This window comes from Diabrotica virgifera, chromosome 3, assembly GCF_917563875.1.
Source record: "Diabrotica virgifera virgifera chromosome 3, PGI_DIABVI_V3a".
Lineage (NCBI taxonomy): Eukaryota > Metazoa > Arthropoda > Insecta > Coleoptera > Chrysomelidae > Diabrotica > Diabrotica virgifera.
In genome coordinates this window covers 204796605-204816576 of record NC_065445.1, presented here as the reverse complement: position 1 = coordinate 204816576, position 19972 = coordinate 204796605, and the positions used below count along the sequence as shown (strand labels likewise).

The 19972-nt window shown below is 33.7% G+C and overlaps 2 protein-coding genes across 3 annotated transcripts in view; both read right to left on the bottom strand.

The window, feature by feature from the left end:
- Positions 1 to 19972, bottom strand: part of LOC126882331 (cytochrome P450 4C1-like) — a 214924-nt gene that overhangs the window by 184026 nt on the left and 10926 nt on the right. For both annotated transcript variants that reach the window (XM_050647206.1, XM_050647207.1), the window contains exon 2: positions 10817 to 11065. In XM_050647206.1, the coding sequence (XP_050503163.1) occupies positions 10817 to 11065 (249 nt within the window). The remainder of the gene's footprint in view (positions 1 to 10816; positions 11066 to 19972) is intronic.
- Positions 17171 to 19972, bottom strand: part of LOC126882338 (uncharacterized) — a 380011-nt gene continuing 377209 nt past the window's right edge. Inside the window, exon 2 of the mRNA XM_050647236.1 lies at positions 17171 to 18116. The gene's annotated coding sequence lies outside the window, so the exon portion shown is untranslated. The remainder of the gene's footprint in view (positions 18117 to 19972) is intronic.

Genomic DNA, 19972 nt, shown 5'->3' with positions numbered 1-19972 from the left:
AGTATCGTCAGCATATCGAATGTTATTGATAACTTCTCCATTGACTATTATCCCTTCGTTTGCATATGAGAGATCTTCTTGGCATATTTGTTCGCTGTAGATATTAAATAAGAGCGGTGACAATATACAACCCTGTCGTACTCCTCTACGTATTTCTATTTCGTCCGATGTTTGTTCTTCTATTTTTATATTAGCTCGCTGATTCCAGTACAGATTTAATATTATTTGTATGTCTCTGGTGTCAATGTTCTTACTCTCCAGGATTTCTTTGAGTTTACTGTGGCGTACTTTGTCAAAGGCCTTTTCAAAGTCTACAAAGCAGGCGTGTACCTCTTGGTTAACATCTAGGCATCTCTGTGTTAGAACGTTCAAGGCAAAGAGAGCATCCCTTGTACCTAATCCTTTTCTGAATCCCATCTGTGTATCGTTAATATCGATGTCTAGTTTTTGATAGATTCGGTTGTGAATGACTCTAAGAAATATTTTAAGCAGGTGACTCATCAAGGAGATTGTTCGATGATCTGAACATTGCATTGCCTTAGTTTTCTTCGGTATGGTGACAAACGTAGACAGCAACCATTCTTGCGGTATTATACCAGTACTGTATATTGTATTGAATATATGAAATATTATGGTTACGGATTTATCATTCAAAAGCTTACAGCTGAAGCAGTATTCTTAATGATGCGTAAATTAGAATTGAAGATGTCAAAGAGATCAGAGTTCGCATTGTAGTGAGCTTGCATTTGTACTAGAGGTGACTGCACCAAAATATTTGATCTGGCTCTGTTAACATAAAACGTTTGTGAAGTACGAGAAGCAACACGTGGTACGTGGAGATTAAGAAGTTGCAATAACTCAGGAGTATTTACTTGATTGTTAATAATTTTAAATAAAAAGCATAAAGATTGAGTTATTCTACGACGCTGGAGACTTTGCATCTTAAATTAATCGAGAAGTAGCTCTTCAGACAATCCCCTAGCAGGATAAATGCCAGTGGATTTAAAGTGCATACTTTTTAAAAACCGCCTCTGTACTGATTCCAAAACAGTTGTGTGATTTTGATAAATTGGAGACCAAACTATCGATGCATAATCGAGTTTGGGGAGAACAAGAGATGAATATAAAAGTTTGCAAGTGTCAATATCGGTAAGTTCTTTAGCATTTTGTAAAATGAAACCTAGAGTACTAAATGCACCCGCAGCGATATTAGTGATGTGTGGAACAAATGATAGTCTGCAGTCAAATATGACCCCCAGGTCCTTAACAGAGCAGGGGCGACAAATGGAAGTATTATGTATATGATAATCATAGTGTGTTGGAGAAGGGCTTCTAGAAAAAGACATAACATTACATTTAGACGCATTTAGCTGCAAACAATTAGTGTCACACCATAATATACTGATTTTATTTAAATTTTCTTGAAGTCTAATGCAATCGGAGGGTGACTTAATTTCAAAAAATAATTTTAAATCGTCCGCATAAATTAGTGAATGAACATCTAGGTCATCAACAATATCATTAACGAATATCACAAACAATAGCGGTCCTACAATTGAACCTTGAGGTACTCCGGATAACTGAGGAAAAGGGGTTGATTCAAAACCTCTAATTTGTGTATATTGCCATCGATCTGCAAAATAAGAGTTAAATAATTGTAACAGCGTAGGTGTGATTGAAATAGAACTGAGCTTATTCAGTAGAATTTTATGACTTAAGCGGTCAAAAGCTTTGGAAAAGTCAGTGTATATGACGTCGACTTGAGCATTTCTGTCTAATGCTTCACACAGGAATTGAGTGATATTAACAAGATTTGTTAAAGTAGATTTACCACTGATAAATCCGTGCTGTTGGGGAACTATGAATGGTGAAATATGGGTGTAAAGGTGTTTATTTATACATATCTCGAAAATTTTACTAAAGTTGGATATGATGGCAATAGGCCTATAGTTTTGGATAGAAGTTCGATTTTCTTTCTTAAACACAGGGACAATTTTAGAAACTTTCCATTGTGTGGGAAAGACCGAACTGGATAATATGCAGTTAAATAAAGTACACAGAGGAGTTGAAAATACGTGGGCACAATCTTTTATGAGAAATGCAGGAATATTATCTGGTCCCATCGTCATGTTCGGCTTAATCTTCCTTATGGCCTGTTCAATTTCAGATTTTGTATAAGCGGGAATGTGCAATTGTTCGGCAATATATGTATTTAATTTGGGAGTGATATGGTCGGGAGGAGAAATATCGGTGTATGACTTTGAGAAGAAATCGGCAAATGATGAGGCAATATCCTGTGAAGTCTCTAGCTTTATATTATTATACGGCATAGTTTCAGGAATAGAACAATTTGTTTTCTTGGAGTTTATGAACGACCAAAAGCTACGAGGATCTTGTTTAAGATTGAGTTCTAGTTGAGACACATAACGCTTGTATATTATTTGATTAAAGTATTTGAATTCTGAATGAATTCTCTTGAATTCAGTGTAATTTTGAATATTACGAGATTTTTTGTACGCGTTCCAAGCTCTATTTTTAGTATTCAGAAGATTAATCAGATCACCATTGAACCAAATCGGATAACGTTTAGTTTGCTTCTTTTTAAGAGGAATATGTTTAGAGAAGATGCTGTGAATATACTGATAAAAGCCATTTAGGTTGCTGTTGATATCAAGATCAGTGGAAAGAAAAGACCAGTCAGATAAATAGAGTTCATTATAAAGTTCTATAAAGTTGGCTCTCTTAAAGTTAAAATTCTGCTTACTGTCGATTTTGATTTCATTAAATTCTTTTTTAATACTAAAATCAATGAAAAGCGCTGGATGATGGTTATCCATGGGAACAACATAGTCAATTGCCTGATATACGTTACAAAATATATTAGAAAATACCAAATCTAGGATTCGTTCATTATGATTAACTACATGATTATATTGCGATAGATTAAAGAAATTTGCAACATTCTGCACGGCCACTGATTTACCGGTAGTAATGCCTTGAGTATATTCCGGTATATTAAAATCACCCAAGACTAATACTGTTTCGTTTAAAAAGACATTCAACTGTTTCTAAACACTCTAGGAATAATTCTAGTTCAGCTAGAGGTGTTTGCGGAGGTATATATACTAACACGAGATAAAAAACTATTTTCTTTGATACAACTTTGCTTATGACTACATCAATTAATTTGACTTCAGCAATAGTAGCACATATAGAGTAGACATCAATAGGAATAACATTTAATGCTTTATTAACTGCTAATAGTACACCTCCACCTCTAGTTGTCCCAGTGGCTAAAAAATCCCGATCTGAACGAATCACAGTAAACAGTTCAGGATCAAAAAGTTCCGAATCATACACACTAGAATTTAACCAAGTTTCAGTGAACGCAAAAATTTTATGGGTACCAGGAACGGAGCCGTGGTTAGTGTAAACCAATTGAGTCCGACCTAGCAAACTGCGACAGTTTTGGTAATATACTTCAATATTTAGTTTTGGGCTTCCATTATTCTTCACCTGGGGCTTAATAAATTGTTTCTGTGGTTGCTATTTAATGTCAAGTATATTAGCCTTAAATGAGTCCAGCGTATGCTTGAATACATGACATGAGGATTTATCCCATGTTGCATGGTCAGTATTAATCGTCTGAACACCATCACGTTTGTTATAATTAACACAGTTTATACATTTTAAAGCAGTAGACTTACATTCAGAGACTTGATGACTTAAAGAACATTTTGGACAGACTACTTGACTTGCTTGACAATTATTTGCGAAGTGATGAAAACCGCAGCATTTGAAACATCGCCTAACCTCCACAGCATCATATACTCTACAATAATCATAACCCACAACAACATGCTCATAATTTAAAAGACGATGATAGGTAGCCAGATCTACTTGAAGTATAGCTTGAAATACATTTTGATTTTTCTTTAAGGGACTGACCGATATTACATCTCAAACGCAGTCACTTGATAGCACGCTATGATTTTGCTCTTTAAGCATACTTAACAGGATAACTTTATCTAAATTTTCAGAAATACCGACAATACGTATACGAGGATTAAGAGGAGAAATTACTTTAATATTATATTTATTGTTCATTGTAGAGTTCATTAAATCTTGAAATTTCGAATCGTTACCACAACGGATCGCTATACCGCCTTTGTTGATTTCTTTTACTTGTGTAACCTGGATATTTTCTTTAATAGGATCAATTTTACGGATTAACTCGGATTTGGTAGAAGAAGAAGATTGTTTTGGATCTTTGGGTGTAATTAGCACAGTAGGAGCTTTCTGGACTACTTTCGCAAATGACAATTCAGGCGAGCTGCACGAAGGTCTTGGGAGATCAGGAATTTGATCTTTTAACATTTTTAGCATCTCGTCTTTGAATGATTTAAACATCACATCGATCTTCTTTGCCATTAGATCTGGAAAACTGTTTAATTGCGTCATAGCAGCAGCGACAGACTTCTCAACTACTTCACAATTACCATTGCAGAAATCACACAAGAAAAAGACATTGTCTTTCTTGGAGAGAAATCGGAATTCAGAGTCCGATAAATTAGCACAAGGTCCATGAAACCAGCGACCACAGGGTCCTTCACAGCCAATTAAATGAGCGTCTTTTTTATACGTTTTACACTTGGCACAATCCGACATTCTGATCAGACTTGCTTATATGCAGGACATAAATTAGGAATAAACTGTTTTAAGATCCTGGCCTAACATCAAATTTGTTATTATTTTTTGCTGGACACTACTCGATAAGATAAAACAACTTGATCAAAGCCAATGAAGATATGAAAGCCAGACATGCAGTTTTGAGACAAAATCCACAAATTCTGTTTACAATAGTGTGTATAGAAAGTTCAAAACTTACGGAAAGCAAAAACACAGAATTTTCCACGTACACTATACCCACAAAAATAGAAGTCAAAGACAGAGCACACAACTTTCACAGGCATATCAATAGGCCAGTCTCAAATATACTCTTCGTATAAAAAGAAACTACAGGCCTTATTGGGTGGTCAGGTTTTAGTCCAGAAAGCCACTGCGCATCCGCTAGGAAAAATATTCTAATTCGGATTTTTTACCCAATCTTACTCAAAAAGGAATCCTTTTAACAAATTTGCATGTTGCCAGGACCAAAAGGTGGTCAAACATTTTTTAAACGTTTTTTTTTTTTTTTTTCCTAAATTTATTTTTTTTTTGCATGGAAAAAAGTTTTTTTAGGTTTTTTGGATCATTCCAAACAGAAAAGGTCTTTAATGACTGTTCTCTAAAAATGATAGTTTTTAACATATAAGCGATTAAAAATTGAAAAAGTGCGAAATCGGCCATTTTTGACCTTCAAAAACTATGTGAAAAACTAAAAATTTGAATGTTGCCAAGGTAGGTAGATATTATTTAAACATCGATTGATGAAATCTCGAAGAGCTTTTTGCAATACAATTTTCAATATTCCTTTGTTTTTTAATTGCTAATCAAGCGTGCGCGACACTATTTTCCACCGACTGTATGGTGCAAATGAAAGGAATAAATTCGTTATTTCGTAAACCGGCGACTTTAAGGAAAAATCCCGGAATAAGTCGATTTTTGTTTTTAAGTTATGATATTGTGGCATATATGGTATACTAGTGACGTCATTCGTCTGGGCGTGATGACGTAATCGATGATTTTTTGAAATGAGAATAGGGGTCGTGTGGTAGCTCATTTGAAATGTTCTTCATTTCTCTATTCAGTAATGTAAAAATTTACAAAATTATTTATACAGGTGTCCTTCTACTTCTTTTTTTGTCAAATAATTTAATTTAATAAAAAAATTTTGGACACCCTGTATAAATAATTATATAAATGTTTATATTACTGAATAGAGAATTGAAGAACCTTTCAAATGAGCTAGCACACGACCCCTATTCTCATTTAAAAAAAATCATCGATTACGTCATCACGTCCAGATGGATGACGTCACTAGTATACCATATATGCCACAGTATCATAACTTAAAAATAAAAATCGACCTGTTTCGGTATTTTTCCCTAAAGTCGCAAGTTTACGAAATAACGAATTTATTCCTTTCATTTGCACCATAATCTCGGTGGAAAATAGTGTCGCGCACGCTTGATTAGCAATTAAAAAACAAAGGAGTTTTGAATATTGTATTGCAAAAAACCTCTTCGGGATTTTATCAATCGATGTTTAAACAATATCTACCTGTCTTGGCAACATTCAAATTTTCAGTGTTTCACATAGTTTTTGAGGGTTAAAAACGGTTGATTTCGCAATTTTTCAATTTTTAATCGCTTATATGTCAAAAACTATCATTTTTAGAAAAAAGTCACTAAAGACCTTTTCTGTTTGGAATGATCCAAAAAACCTAAAAAAAACTTTTTTCCATGCAAAACAAATAATTTTAGGAAAAAAAACAAAAAAAAACATTAAAAAATTTTTGACCACTTTTGGTCCTGGCAACATGCAAATTTGTTAAAAGGTCCTTTTTGAGTAAGATTGTGCAAAAAATCCGAATTAGAATATTTTTCCTAGTGGATGCGCAGTGGCTTTCTGGACTATTTATGTAGTTTAATAAAAGAGTATAATTAAGGAGGTTGTGGGTTTATAATATTAAGGTATTTCTGTTCTGTTGGATTTAGTATTGATTTTGAATTTTCAATGGCTAGTTTAATTTGTTTTCGGTATTTTTCTGTGGGGTCTTTGTTTTGTGTTATACCATTTTGGTTATTTAAAAATTCTATTGTTTTGTTATTATAGTCTCTTTTATCGATAGCAATAGTAGTGACACCTTTGTCTGCTTTTGTAAATATTATGTCATGTTTTATTGATTTATTTTTGATTGAAACGGCTATTTGGTTTTCTTTGTAACAGGAATTATTAGTTTCACTACATACATCGGTAATAGATTTTGCAATGATGCTTTTTTCTATGTTCTTGGCAGTTTTGTTTAACGCTACTTCACATTCTACACCTAAATATTCTAAATTTTTTTGATTATTATGTTGAGGCAAGTTGTGTTTGAATCCTTTCTTTCTAAAAGTTCTATCTCACTATTATTGAATTTAGTATCTGTTAAGTTTATAAATATATTAAAAAAACTATGATTTGAAAAATAATCTAATTTACAATAGTAAAAAACTCAACACTCATTATACAAAATTTTTTCAATTTGTACAAAAGTGTGTACAAACTAACTTGTGGTGACTGTCCGAAAACTTACATCGGTCAAACTGGCAGAACTTTTGACAAACGGATAGCAGAACACAAAAGGGCTTTCAACAATAGAAAAACAGACACTTCTACATACGCACTACACCTTCTAGATCATAATCATTCTTTCAATGAAGAGTTTCAAATTCTGCATATCCAAAATAAAGGCCTTAAGCAATCTTTTTTAGAATCTATGGAAATTAATAAATTGAAAAATACAGATGTAATTCTGAATAACCAACTCGAGACAAACAGCTGCCCACTCCTCAACCTCTTCAGTTAAAAACCTAAAAAGGCAAACACATTGTAAACTATATCACTTGAGGAAGGCACTCTGCCGAAACAGCTGTAGTCACTTAGTTGTAATAAATTTTGTGGAAGTATAGAAAACAAACGTTTTCAGTGTTTTATTGTTAAATTTAATAACTAATTTAATAAGTTATGCTGCTGCATATGACACTCAAATATAGATTAAGATTCTACTTATATATAAGAATACTGTAATTTCTTAGTTATTGGTTAAGAAACTCTGCTACTGAATAATATGGTCTTTCAGATAAATACGCTTTTGTTATTTTACGGAACTTGTGGAAAGATGTTGCAGATTTAAGTTGTAGAGGGAGATGGTTGTATAGTTTTTTTGCAGAATATAATTTAGATTTCTTTACTAACTCACGGGACGGGATCAGTAAATAGATGTCAAAGGTAGAATTTCTGGTGGAATAGTCATGTCTAGGTCTTGCTGGAAAGACATGTAGATGTTTACGAATTAAGCAAACAGTTTCTAAAATTTATAAAGAAGGTAATGTTAGAATCCTGTGAACTTTGAAGTAGCTCCTGCAATGTGTTGTTCTTCTGAGGCCAAACAGATATCTTATTGCTCTTTTTTGTAATTTCAAAATAACATCGGACTGGGCAGCTGTACCAGAACCACAAAAAGGCAGACCATATCGAAGATGGGACTCGAACAATGAAAAGTATGTTATTTTGGAAGAGGCTAAATCCATTTCCTTCGAAACAGATCTTATTGCAAAGCAAGCTGAGGATAGTTTCTTACTTAACACATCGATATGAAGGGACCATTTAAGATTGCTATCTAAAAAAATACCAAGAAACTTTACAGAATCAACGATACTGATCTGGCTGTTATGAAGAGGTAAGGGTTGAAGAGTTCCTTTATAGGGCAATGCTACTGTTTTATCTACGTTTAAAGAGAGTAAATTAGAATCTGACCAGGATTTTATTGTGAGTAGATCAGAAGTTATAGTAGCATGAAGAGTTACGATATTTGAGTTGCTCCAAGTGATACTGGTATCGTCAGCACAAAGAAAAACTTTCCCATCGATTTTTAAACTAGTGATGTCATTAATAAAGATAAGGAAAAGTAGAGTCTGTATTATTTGCTCTAACCAGTTGTTTCCTATTTTCCAAGTAAGATTGAAACCAGTTCAAAGAAATACCTCGAATTCCATAGAAATCTATTTTTTTATCAAAATGTCGTGATTTACACAATCAAAAGCTTTGGCATAATCACAAGAGACAGTGGCAGTGTGGAGATTATTGTTTAATGCTTAATAAACATCATGTAGTACAGAAAACATGGCATCGATGGTACATTTATTAGTTAAAAAGCCGAACTGATTTTGTGATAAAATCTTGTTATCAACGAGAAAGGACATAAGTCGGGCTTTTATGAGTCTTTCAATAATTTTGGAGAGTACCGGTAGTAATGCAATAGGTCGAAAATTGCAGGTAATATATTTTTCACCACCCTTATGAAGAGGAATAATGATGGCCGTCTTTAGGCACTCTGGAAATTTACCTTTCTCAAAAGAATCATTAATTAGAGAGATGAGGACTCCCAACACATTGTCTGGGAGATTTGAGAAAAATTTTATGGATAGTCCATCGGTACTACAGGAAGATTTGCTTTTGATACTATTGATTGTTTGGATCAGTTCAGAATTAACAACTGGTCTTTTAAAGAAATAATTTGAAACCTTTCTTGAATTAGGGAGATAGAAAATGGGATCTTGTTGTGACACAATAGTTGATGTTATGCTTTTACTCACATTAATAAAGTATTCATTTAGATTTTCTGGGTCTGGAAGGGAAAATGTTTGAGCTGTGTGAGTTTTATTTCGAAAATCGTTTATTATGCACCAAGTTTCTTTTGCAACACTTTTAGAGCTTCTGAGACGATTTTGATAGTTCAATTTTTTAGCCGATTTTATAAGTTTTAAATAGATTGCCCTGTACTTGGTGATATATTCAGTAACAGAGATGTTAATAGTTAATTTCTTGATATACAGTAGTGAACGCATGTTTTTGGCTGATATGCGGACACCTTTGGTAGTCCAGGGTTTGCGATGTTTTTGCTTAATTGTGATTAAAGGAAATGCTTTATTAAAGATACAAACCAGCTTATTCAAAAAATCACTGAAATTATAATCGACGTCCATAGAAGGAAAGTGCCACTCAGAGGGTAAGCATAAATTTTGGAGTTTACGAAAGTTCCGACCGGAAAAAATCCTGCCTAAACGTCAAGTTTTCGAGGAGGACTTGCTAAAGATGTTAAACTTCGTATAAACCGCTTCATTATCAGATAGTCCCGCATTAACAGTTGTAGCGCAGACATCACGGGGTGAGAAATCTGAGACAATATAATCAATTATGGTAGATGAAGTTTTTGTAATCCCTGTAGGAGAATCAATGTGCAATGATAGACCATATGATTCAAATATGTTGAACAGGAATATTTGTGTAGCACAATCAGCAGCATAATTAATGTTGAAGTCCCCGCATTAATTTTTTCTACTTTTATGGGGCAGGTCATCTGACAAATTAAGCAGGTTCTGAAAAAATCGTTCCACGCAAGAGTCAGGTGATCTATAAATGCAAATAATATAAAGATTAAGGTTCTTACTGTAAACTAATTAAAACTCAAAAATGCTTCACTTAATAGAAAGTCATATTTTGTTACCAGAGAAAATTCATTATTTGTAGAAAGAATTAGGGTGCCTCCATGAGCTCAACTTGAATGGTCATACCTAGCAATAGTGGAATATTTTTCTACAAAAAAAGGCTCGTTGACTTAAAGCCAGTGCTCAGTAACCGCAACTATCGGTGGAAACCCTAATTCCAACAACAAATAGATTGGTAAGGACAGCGAGAGACGGTTCCCCAATAGGAAGACGATCAGTTGGAAGGCCACGAAAACTCTTGAACAACTTAGCAGAGGCGCATTGAAAAAAACAGACAGAGTCATGTCTATACAAAAGTAAGTAGAAGAAAAATGGAATAGATGAGTTTTCATCTAATTCAAAAATGTCTCTCCGTTTAATACGTTCGGTGCCTATCTTGAACAAGCGCCACTTGGCTGGTACCACGTACTTAAATGGTTCATTTAGTAACATAGTACTACTGACGCTACTTATGCGCCATCGGTACCTTTGATAAAACCTTTGTGACGCTACTCGTACGTCATGGGCACCGAAAGTGTTAAAAGGTATAGCGTGGATAAATTAGTCTGGGCCACCATTAATTTATAATATTATAAGTTTATTATTTCAGTCTATTAACTTACCACCTAAATCGCGTGTCAGAAATTTGTAGCCTATGCCGATAAATGGAAGGCTAATGGGACCTGGGGATTTGTAATAGTAGTAGTATAAACGCCTCATCCTCCATAAAATTTGTAAGTACCATGTTAAAACAATAACTCCACATAGTATAAGTAAATATCTACTGACGATATTTTGTGAGTTTTTTCTCGCCAGTTTAGTTGAAATTTTTGGTACATTTTTTAAAGTTGCATTGAGTATGATGGGAAAGTCTAAAAAGTTAAAGAAATTATATAAACACACTGTTTAAAAATTGACTTAGTTAATCAATATAATATACTAGGAAAAATAACGATAACATTCAGATTTAAGCCATACGGGCTCTCACTTCCTCACTTTCCTCAACGGAAAATTTATTATAGTATTAATAATAATAATAATAATAATATTTATTCATCCTTTAAGACATACAATGTATAGGACATGTCATTAGTTTTACAAACAAACAAACAAACAATAAAATTAATACATTTATAAATTTTATAAACATTTTAAGGTAGATAGAATTGATAACATTTAGGTAATATTTCTGTCCGAAACAAACTCTTCCACAGTATAATAACATTTGGTAAGCAATAAGCTTTTAATGGATTTCTTAAATAAATATTTATTCATTGTTCTATATTTTTTTGGTAAAACGTTAAACAATCTAATGCTCATATACTTTACTGACATTTCAAATTTACTCGATCTATGACCAGGTACGCTCAGCAAGTCGCCACCTCGTGTCGAATAATTGTGGAAACTAGAATTTCTGTCATACATGTGAATATTATCAACAGCATATAGTAACATTCTGAAAATATAAATACGTGGAAAACTTAAAATATTATTCTTAATAAATATGGGCTTACAGCTCTCAAGAGGTCTAATTCCAAACATTTTTCGTATTATACGTTTTTGTGTTATAAATATTCTGTCACTGTTGACTGCATTCCCCCATAAAACTATGTTGTAACAAAGTCTACTATAAACAAGGCTATAGTATACATTTAAAAGCGCAGAGATGGGCATAATATTTTTAATACGGGATAATGCATAGTACGACTTATTAAGGGACTTACTGAGCATGTCTATGTGAAGTGACCATTTTAATTTTGAGTCGAGATGGATACCTAAAAATTTAGTATGATTTGAGGAATCCAGTAGTACATTGTTAAAACTTAGATGTAGTACAGGATTAACAGAATTTAAGTTATTAAAATATATTACTTTTGTTTTGTCTACATTTAAAATTAGGTTATTAGATCGACACCAGTCATTAAACCGAGCTAAAAAACTATTGCAAGTAGATGCCAATTTCTCATAGGTCTGTGCTGAGACCACAAGAGAAGTATCATCTGCAAATAACGTCAGGTCCAAAATATCAAACTGGTTAGATGCATCGTTAATAAACAACAAAAAAATCAGGGGTCCTAATACAGAGCCCTGTGGAACTCCCAGATTAATAAAACGTTCCTCCGAAATAGCTTCATTGATTTTAACAGACATGATCCTATCTGATAGATAATTGATTAGCCAATCTAAAAATATGCCTCTAAAACCAATATTATACAGTTTATTGCTAACAAAACGACTATCAAGACAATCAAAGGCACGGGTTAGATCAAAAAAGAGACCTGCCACATATTCACCTGCATCCAAAGATCTGTAGACCCTTTCACAAAATCTGCAGGCAGCAGACTGAGTGGATCTACCGGTACGGAAGCCATGTTGACAATCACTTACAATTTTAAATCTACCCAAAAACTCAGACATACGGTTATACACAATTCTCTCAAATACTTTGGAAAGTACACACAATAAGGAAATAGGTCTGTAATTTGAAATGTCTTCCGGATCGTCTTTTTTGTAAATAGGAATAACGATTGCTTTTTTTAGAATACTTGGAAAGACTCCTTTACTTATTGATAAATTTATCAAATATGCAATGTGGTTTATTATATCAGATGACATAGCCTTTAATACTCGTATCGAGATAGAATCAAGTCCAGTACTTTTTTTATTTTTTAAATTATTGATCACATTCATTACCTCATTACCAACAACAGGTCTAAAGAAGAAACTGTTTTTAAGAATAGTAGAAGATGTGCAACTATTAGATCGAGAATTCCCAAAATCCACACATTGATGATCTGATATTCATACCCACATTTCACATACAGAACTGATCCGCCATGCTCATGGATAGATCGACAATAACTGGTTACAAGATCGTAACCCGGAGTTACCATTAGAGATATTTCATCCTGCTTACACCAGTGCTCCGCAATACTGACGACAATGGGATTTTCTTGGTCAAGCAGAATTTCCAACCTTTCAAGTTTGTTTCTAATAGACGCTGTATTTAACTGTATAATTTTAAAAATTGCCGTATGTTTTGTTTCATTGTCGATAGATACTTCTACTCGATTTGCTCTTTCTTTTTCCTCAATTGAAAAAAATTTCGTATACAGGCTTTGTTTGGCCAAATCGAGGCATCCAACGCCTTATTGTAGTTTGCTTTCGAGATTTCCACTTTGAAAGAAGAATATATATCAGGACGACGAGATGGAAGAGCTGAGCAGCTGGCTTCTGGCAGGTTTTTTGATAAAAATGATTGAAGGTCTTCTGCAGATGTTTGCGGTTTCAGATTAAATACGTGTAAAGCAACTGTTTGATCCACTCCTTCTACATTAGAATTTCCAGAATAGTTACCCACTAATAAGTTTTTTTTGGGTGTTCTTTTTTTGTAAGTCACTTTCTGCCAATCAGTAGGAATGTTACTGCTTATTTGCATGTTGGCATCTCCAGTCTTTTCGGTTCGGCTAGATGCAGGTATTATATTTTGCGCTCGGTTTATGGCTTCGCTGACATCTTTAGCGCTAATTGAATTGTTTTCCTTATATTTCTCCTGGCCTATTGTTGACTCTGGTGAATTGAAGACTTGTTTATTGTTATCAGCTTTGTGTTTAGATTTTTTAAATAAAGAATAGTAAGTTTTTTCCGGAACTTGTTTTGTTTCTAATTGTTTTAATGAGTCAATTTGGGTATTTAATAGGAATATTTTTTCCTTTAGTTCTGATATTAAGAGATCTTTTTGTTTGATAATATATTTAAAGATGTGTATATCTACCTTATTTTCTGTCGACGAAGCTAAGTTTTCGATGGCATCGAAAAATTTGTCATCACAGTCGCCGTTTGCTTTATCTTCGGTTTTTTCACAACATTTAGTAAAAACTTTGTCAAAAATTTGTAGCTCCAGTTTTTTGGCACAACTGGGATGATAACAGCTATCACATATTATACACTTTACCGGTGAAACTACTTTAGATTTACATTTTCTGCAAACTATATTACTACTGATATCGGCAGTGTTATTTGAACGTGCTTCTCCTGCCATGGCTACTGACTGAATGTAAGTATTAGTAAATGTATTACAGTAGGGTATGCTAAATTTGCAGTTACTCGAGCGTTATGGGGACCTAATGGGTTGTGAAGACTAGGTCCTAAAACCAACAAAAGGTAAGTTAAGTTTTCCATAAAGTGGGGGACTTTCCATTTTTTAATTTTCCATTTCCAACAATCGCTTTTTCCGATTATAGCGGCATTTATCCATAATTCGAAAAAATGTCTCGAATAAAAGTTGCTTATTGTTACGTAAAGGATCCAAATCTGCAATAAAAATTGGGGTATCCTATTTAAGATTTTAAAGTAACCCACCACCCCACCTCCGTGGGGGGTCGTGTTTGGTACCATTCGATAGATTTTTCAAAAATATTGAATACGTCTATTTTACAGTTTTTTAATCTCATGTTTATTTAGCGAAATATCACGGGGTTCGTATTTAAAATATTAAATTTACCCCCACCCCTCTTCGTGGGGGGTCGTTTTTGGTATCATTCGATAGATTTTTGAAAAATATTGAGCACGTAATTATCAGTTTTTTGACCTGACTTTCATTTCGCGAAATATTTACTATTTTGTGAAATTTTGTGACTCGCCAATTTCTTTATACGCCCCGCTCAAACCGTCAGATTTTCGAAATATACACTGTTTTGCATGTAAAGTAGAGCGTCGATAATCCGAACTAATTGGTACAGGGGTAGTTCGGATTATCAAACTGTTCGGATTATCGATCATATGTTCAAAATACATACAAAGCTCATAAACATAGTACATATGTACATACGTTTTAGTTACAAGGAATAAAACACCTGCATAATAAACAAATATATTGTATGTATTTCTGCCTAAACAAAACAAAAATCCGCGGTCATATTTTGTCCATATTGTCATATTAAATCCAAAAATGCAGTCTGCGGTCATATTTTTTTATTTTATATTTTTTTGCGTTCGTTCGGATTACCAGGGTGCGGATTATCGACGCTCTACTGTACTTAACTTATCTTAATCTGACGGTTTCGAATTATTCTAAGGAAAGATTTTTTTTTCGGACACCCTTAACGAATTTCCCTGTATTAAGAACCAATATATGGTAGAGGTACATTAACAGGGTACAAGGTTTCTCCCCATATGATAAACTGACGCGCTCGAGTAACTGCAAAAATCTCCCCGCTTGGGCTCCCCTACTATTAATTTCAGATATCTACAGTACTTATGAAAAGGATAGAAATCTGGGAGAGGTGCTGATCCGTGTTTTCAAACCCATAATATTTATCATTATTTTTCTTCAGCTTGTTTGCATCCACTCCTGGACAAAGGTCTTCCGAAGAGTTCTCCACTCTTCTCTCTTATGTTCCATTTGGTGCCATTTTATCCCCAGTTTTGGTTTGATGTTGCCTAGCCATCGTTTTTGTGGTATTTTGCTACTGCGACTCTACTCACGTCGTGTCGTTTACAATGTTCAATGTTTCTCGTCCAACTTTCGTTGTTCTGCCGTGCCACGTGTGTTACCCAGTTCCATTTCATTTACGCAATTCTACCAATTATATCTTCCACCTTCGTCCTGCTTCGCTCATTATCTATCATCCATCATCAATGGCGTTACAACTCTTCGTGAGTATTTGCCGCCTTTACTATTGCCTTCCATGTTTGTCGGTCCTGTGCCACTAATTCCCATTGTCTCACTTCCATTTTCTCCAGCTCTTCTTTGACTGCATCTTTCCACCTTTTTCTAGGCCGTCCTACAGACCTTGTTCCATCTAGCCTTTTCCAGAACACATTGTTTATAAGGCGATTGTCGTTGCAGCGTATCACATGCCCTGCCTATCTGAGTCTATTGGCCTTTATATATCTGACTAGATTTTTCTTCCCGAATAAAGACTAACTCAATATTGTATCTGCGTCTCCCTTCGTTTGTCACGCTGTCTCTGCAAGCATCATATATCATTCGAAGGATTTACCTCACCGGCATATTATTCACTATTCTTTTTGTTAGCGTCCATGTTTCGCTTCCATACGAGACTGCTGGTCGTATTATGGTCTTATGTATCTGGATTTTCGCACCTCGTGAAAGAAGTTTTGACTTCATTAGATGTTGCATTGCAAAGAAAGATCTGTTTCCTGCCATTATTCGCGTTTCAACTTCTCGCTCTATTTTGTTGTAATTTGTGATTTTTGCTCCTAGATATTTAAATTCTTTAACCACTTCGAAGTTATCTCTCGTTATATTGTAAATATTATAAAACATAATTTTCAACTGTTTAAATACAATCTGATTTTCAGAGACCTGAAGTTTAATAGAAATATTTAAAAACGGAGAAGTTTATTTGAAACGTACTTAAAGCACTACGAAAAAATGTTATATTCAGATGCCTTCTTATTGGATGTCTAGGTTATCACTCCCTTATCTCCTATTAAATTATTGTAAACTATTTTGAGTTGTTTCTTTTTATTACTTTAACTTTACCTTTTCAATGGACCAATAAGTAAACGAAAAATAATTATAAGGAAATAAATAATATGTACTGGCTGATAGGTAGAAACTTCAAGAAAAAATTGTATATTCAACTGCTTCTCTATAAGAAAATCCTTACAATGATTTGGAATATAGCTATGGAGCACCCTTAGCAACTCAAAGTTTGTAATTCTCCAACGCTTCCGGAATATAATTCAGTACTATTGACATAGTATATATCTCAGTTTTAGTCAAAGAAATGGTAAAAAATTACATAACTAAATATAGTGGACGGATAGATATGCACCTCAAGAAAGTAACGTAAGTGACATTTTTGAAAATCATGTTTTTCCGTTAAACTAACACTATTATTGTTCAGAAGGCACTGCCAAAGTGTAGTAAGCCTATATATATATATATATATATATATATATATATATATATATATATATATATATATATATTGATGTGATCTTGATTATTGATATGAGATAATATTCTTATATGTCACTTAATTTAATCAATGTATTAATACTAATCTAATTAATTAACCAGATCACATATCAATATGTTTTCAATCTCAGGGCGAATTATAAATTAATTACTTACTTTCGTGGCTTCAAATATTTCTTAATGGTTCCTAATCGGGATAGAAAAGAAAAGAGTAAAAAAAATACACATATGGGTTACAATTATAATCAAAATATTTTTTATTTTATTTAAAAGGCAATCAATGCTTAATATTTGCTATTTCTTATTATTCTTAAACATAACATTTACAAATGGGAATCTTATTTCCTTTTGGTTTTCAATTGAAAGTTTTTATTAACATTTAACTATTAGGAGTTATTAGGAACAACTCTATTTAACTTTGATGAAGCTTTTCTGATATTATTGATTATGTTATTCAATTTTTTATGTGGAATTTAATACGAAAAACCCATACATTCATGTCCAAACAAATGAGACTGACCTTTTCCTGGTGAACTGAAAATGTCCTCACACAAGACCCGTTTCCTGCTATCCTTGGCTGCGATCAAACCTCGTCCTGGCTTCCAGTAATGTTCTCCTTTGAAAAACTAGCTCGAATAGCTCTCGTTCCTGCTTTTGTTGTGATGCTGTGTTCTACCTTTTTCGAAACTGCTATCAGCTACCGGGACACTCTTGGCTCAAGGAGGTTCTTTTACTCTCGACCTGGCCTACTTCTCGTTCCACGATAGATACTCCACACTCACGGAACTACCGGCTTTCTCACTCTCCGTACACTACCGTCTACTACTCGACTTCACTTCTCGACAGCTCAAAACATTCTGATCTCTATTTGTCATTCATTCCCCTACTTTCTAAATATCCCTTCCAGATTCACAAATCAAACTTCCACCACCAACTCTCATTCGCAGTATTCCTCAAAACCAATTTTCAAACTTTCTAAATATGCTTAATGGATTTCAAAGAAAATAGTTAATTCCCATTCTAAAATTACTTTCTACTATATACAAATTTTAATGACCTATTCTCTATTTCTAATCACTTCTTAAAATTAAATATAACAATTTGTTGTATACAGGGTGTTCTAAATTTATATGCCCGTGGTTGAGAAAATTGAAAATATTTTATATTAAATTGAATTCTGTTTTATAATTATCAAAATTTAATTTTCATATCAAATAGAAATATAACAAATCCCCGCCTTGTATTCGATAAAATTTATCTGCATTTTTAAATAAATTTTCTCGAGGCAAAACCAACTCCCTGTATATTTCCTTACTTTAATCTACGTCTTATACCCCTTCTTCTTGTATTACTCTAATTAGTCCCACCTGTAGAGTAATTGTTTCCTTATTTTCAGTGTCCTCATCCTGTGTTAGAGTGTCGGCTATTATGTTGTCTTTCCCTTTTTCCCATATCAATCTTCTGTCTTTTTCCTCAGATTTTTCACATACTTTTACCGTGTATTCTGCATCCTCGTTTTCATATGCCTCCTCTTCAAATGCCACTGTTTCGATCATATCTTTTTCGCTTTCATTTGTTAGCTTTATTTCTTCTTCTCCTGAGCTCATCTCTTCTTTTGAGGAATCCCAGTTTTCTTTTGCTTTTGATACTCTCAATTTTTCTTCTTCTGGGCTCAACTCTTCTTTTGAGGAGCCACAGGTTTCATTTTCTTTTGTCTTTTTCTGACTTTTTCTCCCTTTTCTTCTTTGTCCTTGCTTCGTTGCCAAATTCATTTCCACTGTTTGTTCTTTACCTGATTCGTCCGTATTTTGTTTCTCCTGTTCCTTGTCCTGTTCTTCTTCTTTTTCTTCTGTTAGATTCATCGTATTATTTTTAAAATCTATCACTACATGTTTTTCTGCCAATTCGTCAACTCCTACTATCATGTCATGTGACATGTTTGGCATTATTACACATTGTAGTGCATACATCTTCTTACCACTAAATTTACCCTAGGTATTTTGTAAATTAAATTTGTTAAGTTAACTTCTTCTATTAATTTTCTGTTGACCAATGTTATTTCTGATCCAGTGTCTATCATAATTTTAATTGGTTTCTCGTTGATAAATCCATCCACAAATTTTAAATCAACTCCATTTTTCTTTTCGTTGTTTCTTGCCAATTTAATAAAGTCCTTGGGGTTACAAAAGATTCCTGTTTGATTTTTGGTTTTTAGTGAGCGCCGTCGTGAAAAAATGCCGGTTGCTCATCGTTGTTTATATTTTCGTCATAATGTCTCTCTCCGTCATATCCATCTGTCTGGGTATTATTTACTTCTCTTCTATTTTCTCTTGGTCTGTCGGATCTGTTTCGGTTTTCTTGATATCCCTGTTCATTTTGTCTACCATTATTTCTGTTTTCTTGATTTGAGCGTGTGGTGTTTCTATTCTGGTATTCTCGATTTCTGTCCTCATTCCATTGCCTATTTCTTTGTTCATAATTTCCTCTTCCGTTGTCTCTATTTTCGTTTTCCCTTCTGGGATTAAAATCTCGTCTTGTATAGTCCCTCCTATTTTGATTTCTATCTCTGTAATCCTGTGTTTCTCGGGGCCTGTAATCTTCTCGCGACCTTCTTGATTTTGTTTCTCTTACACGTAATTCTCTTATTTGTAGGAATTGGGATAAACTATCTATGTCTTTGTAGTTTTGCAATGTGATATGGTCTTCCAGCGTTTCTTCGAAATGTCTTGCAATCAGTTCGACTAATTGTTCCGATGAGTAATTATATTGTAAATGTTTTGCGTTATAGTAAATTTGTAATGCATATGTCCTTTCTGATATACCCATC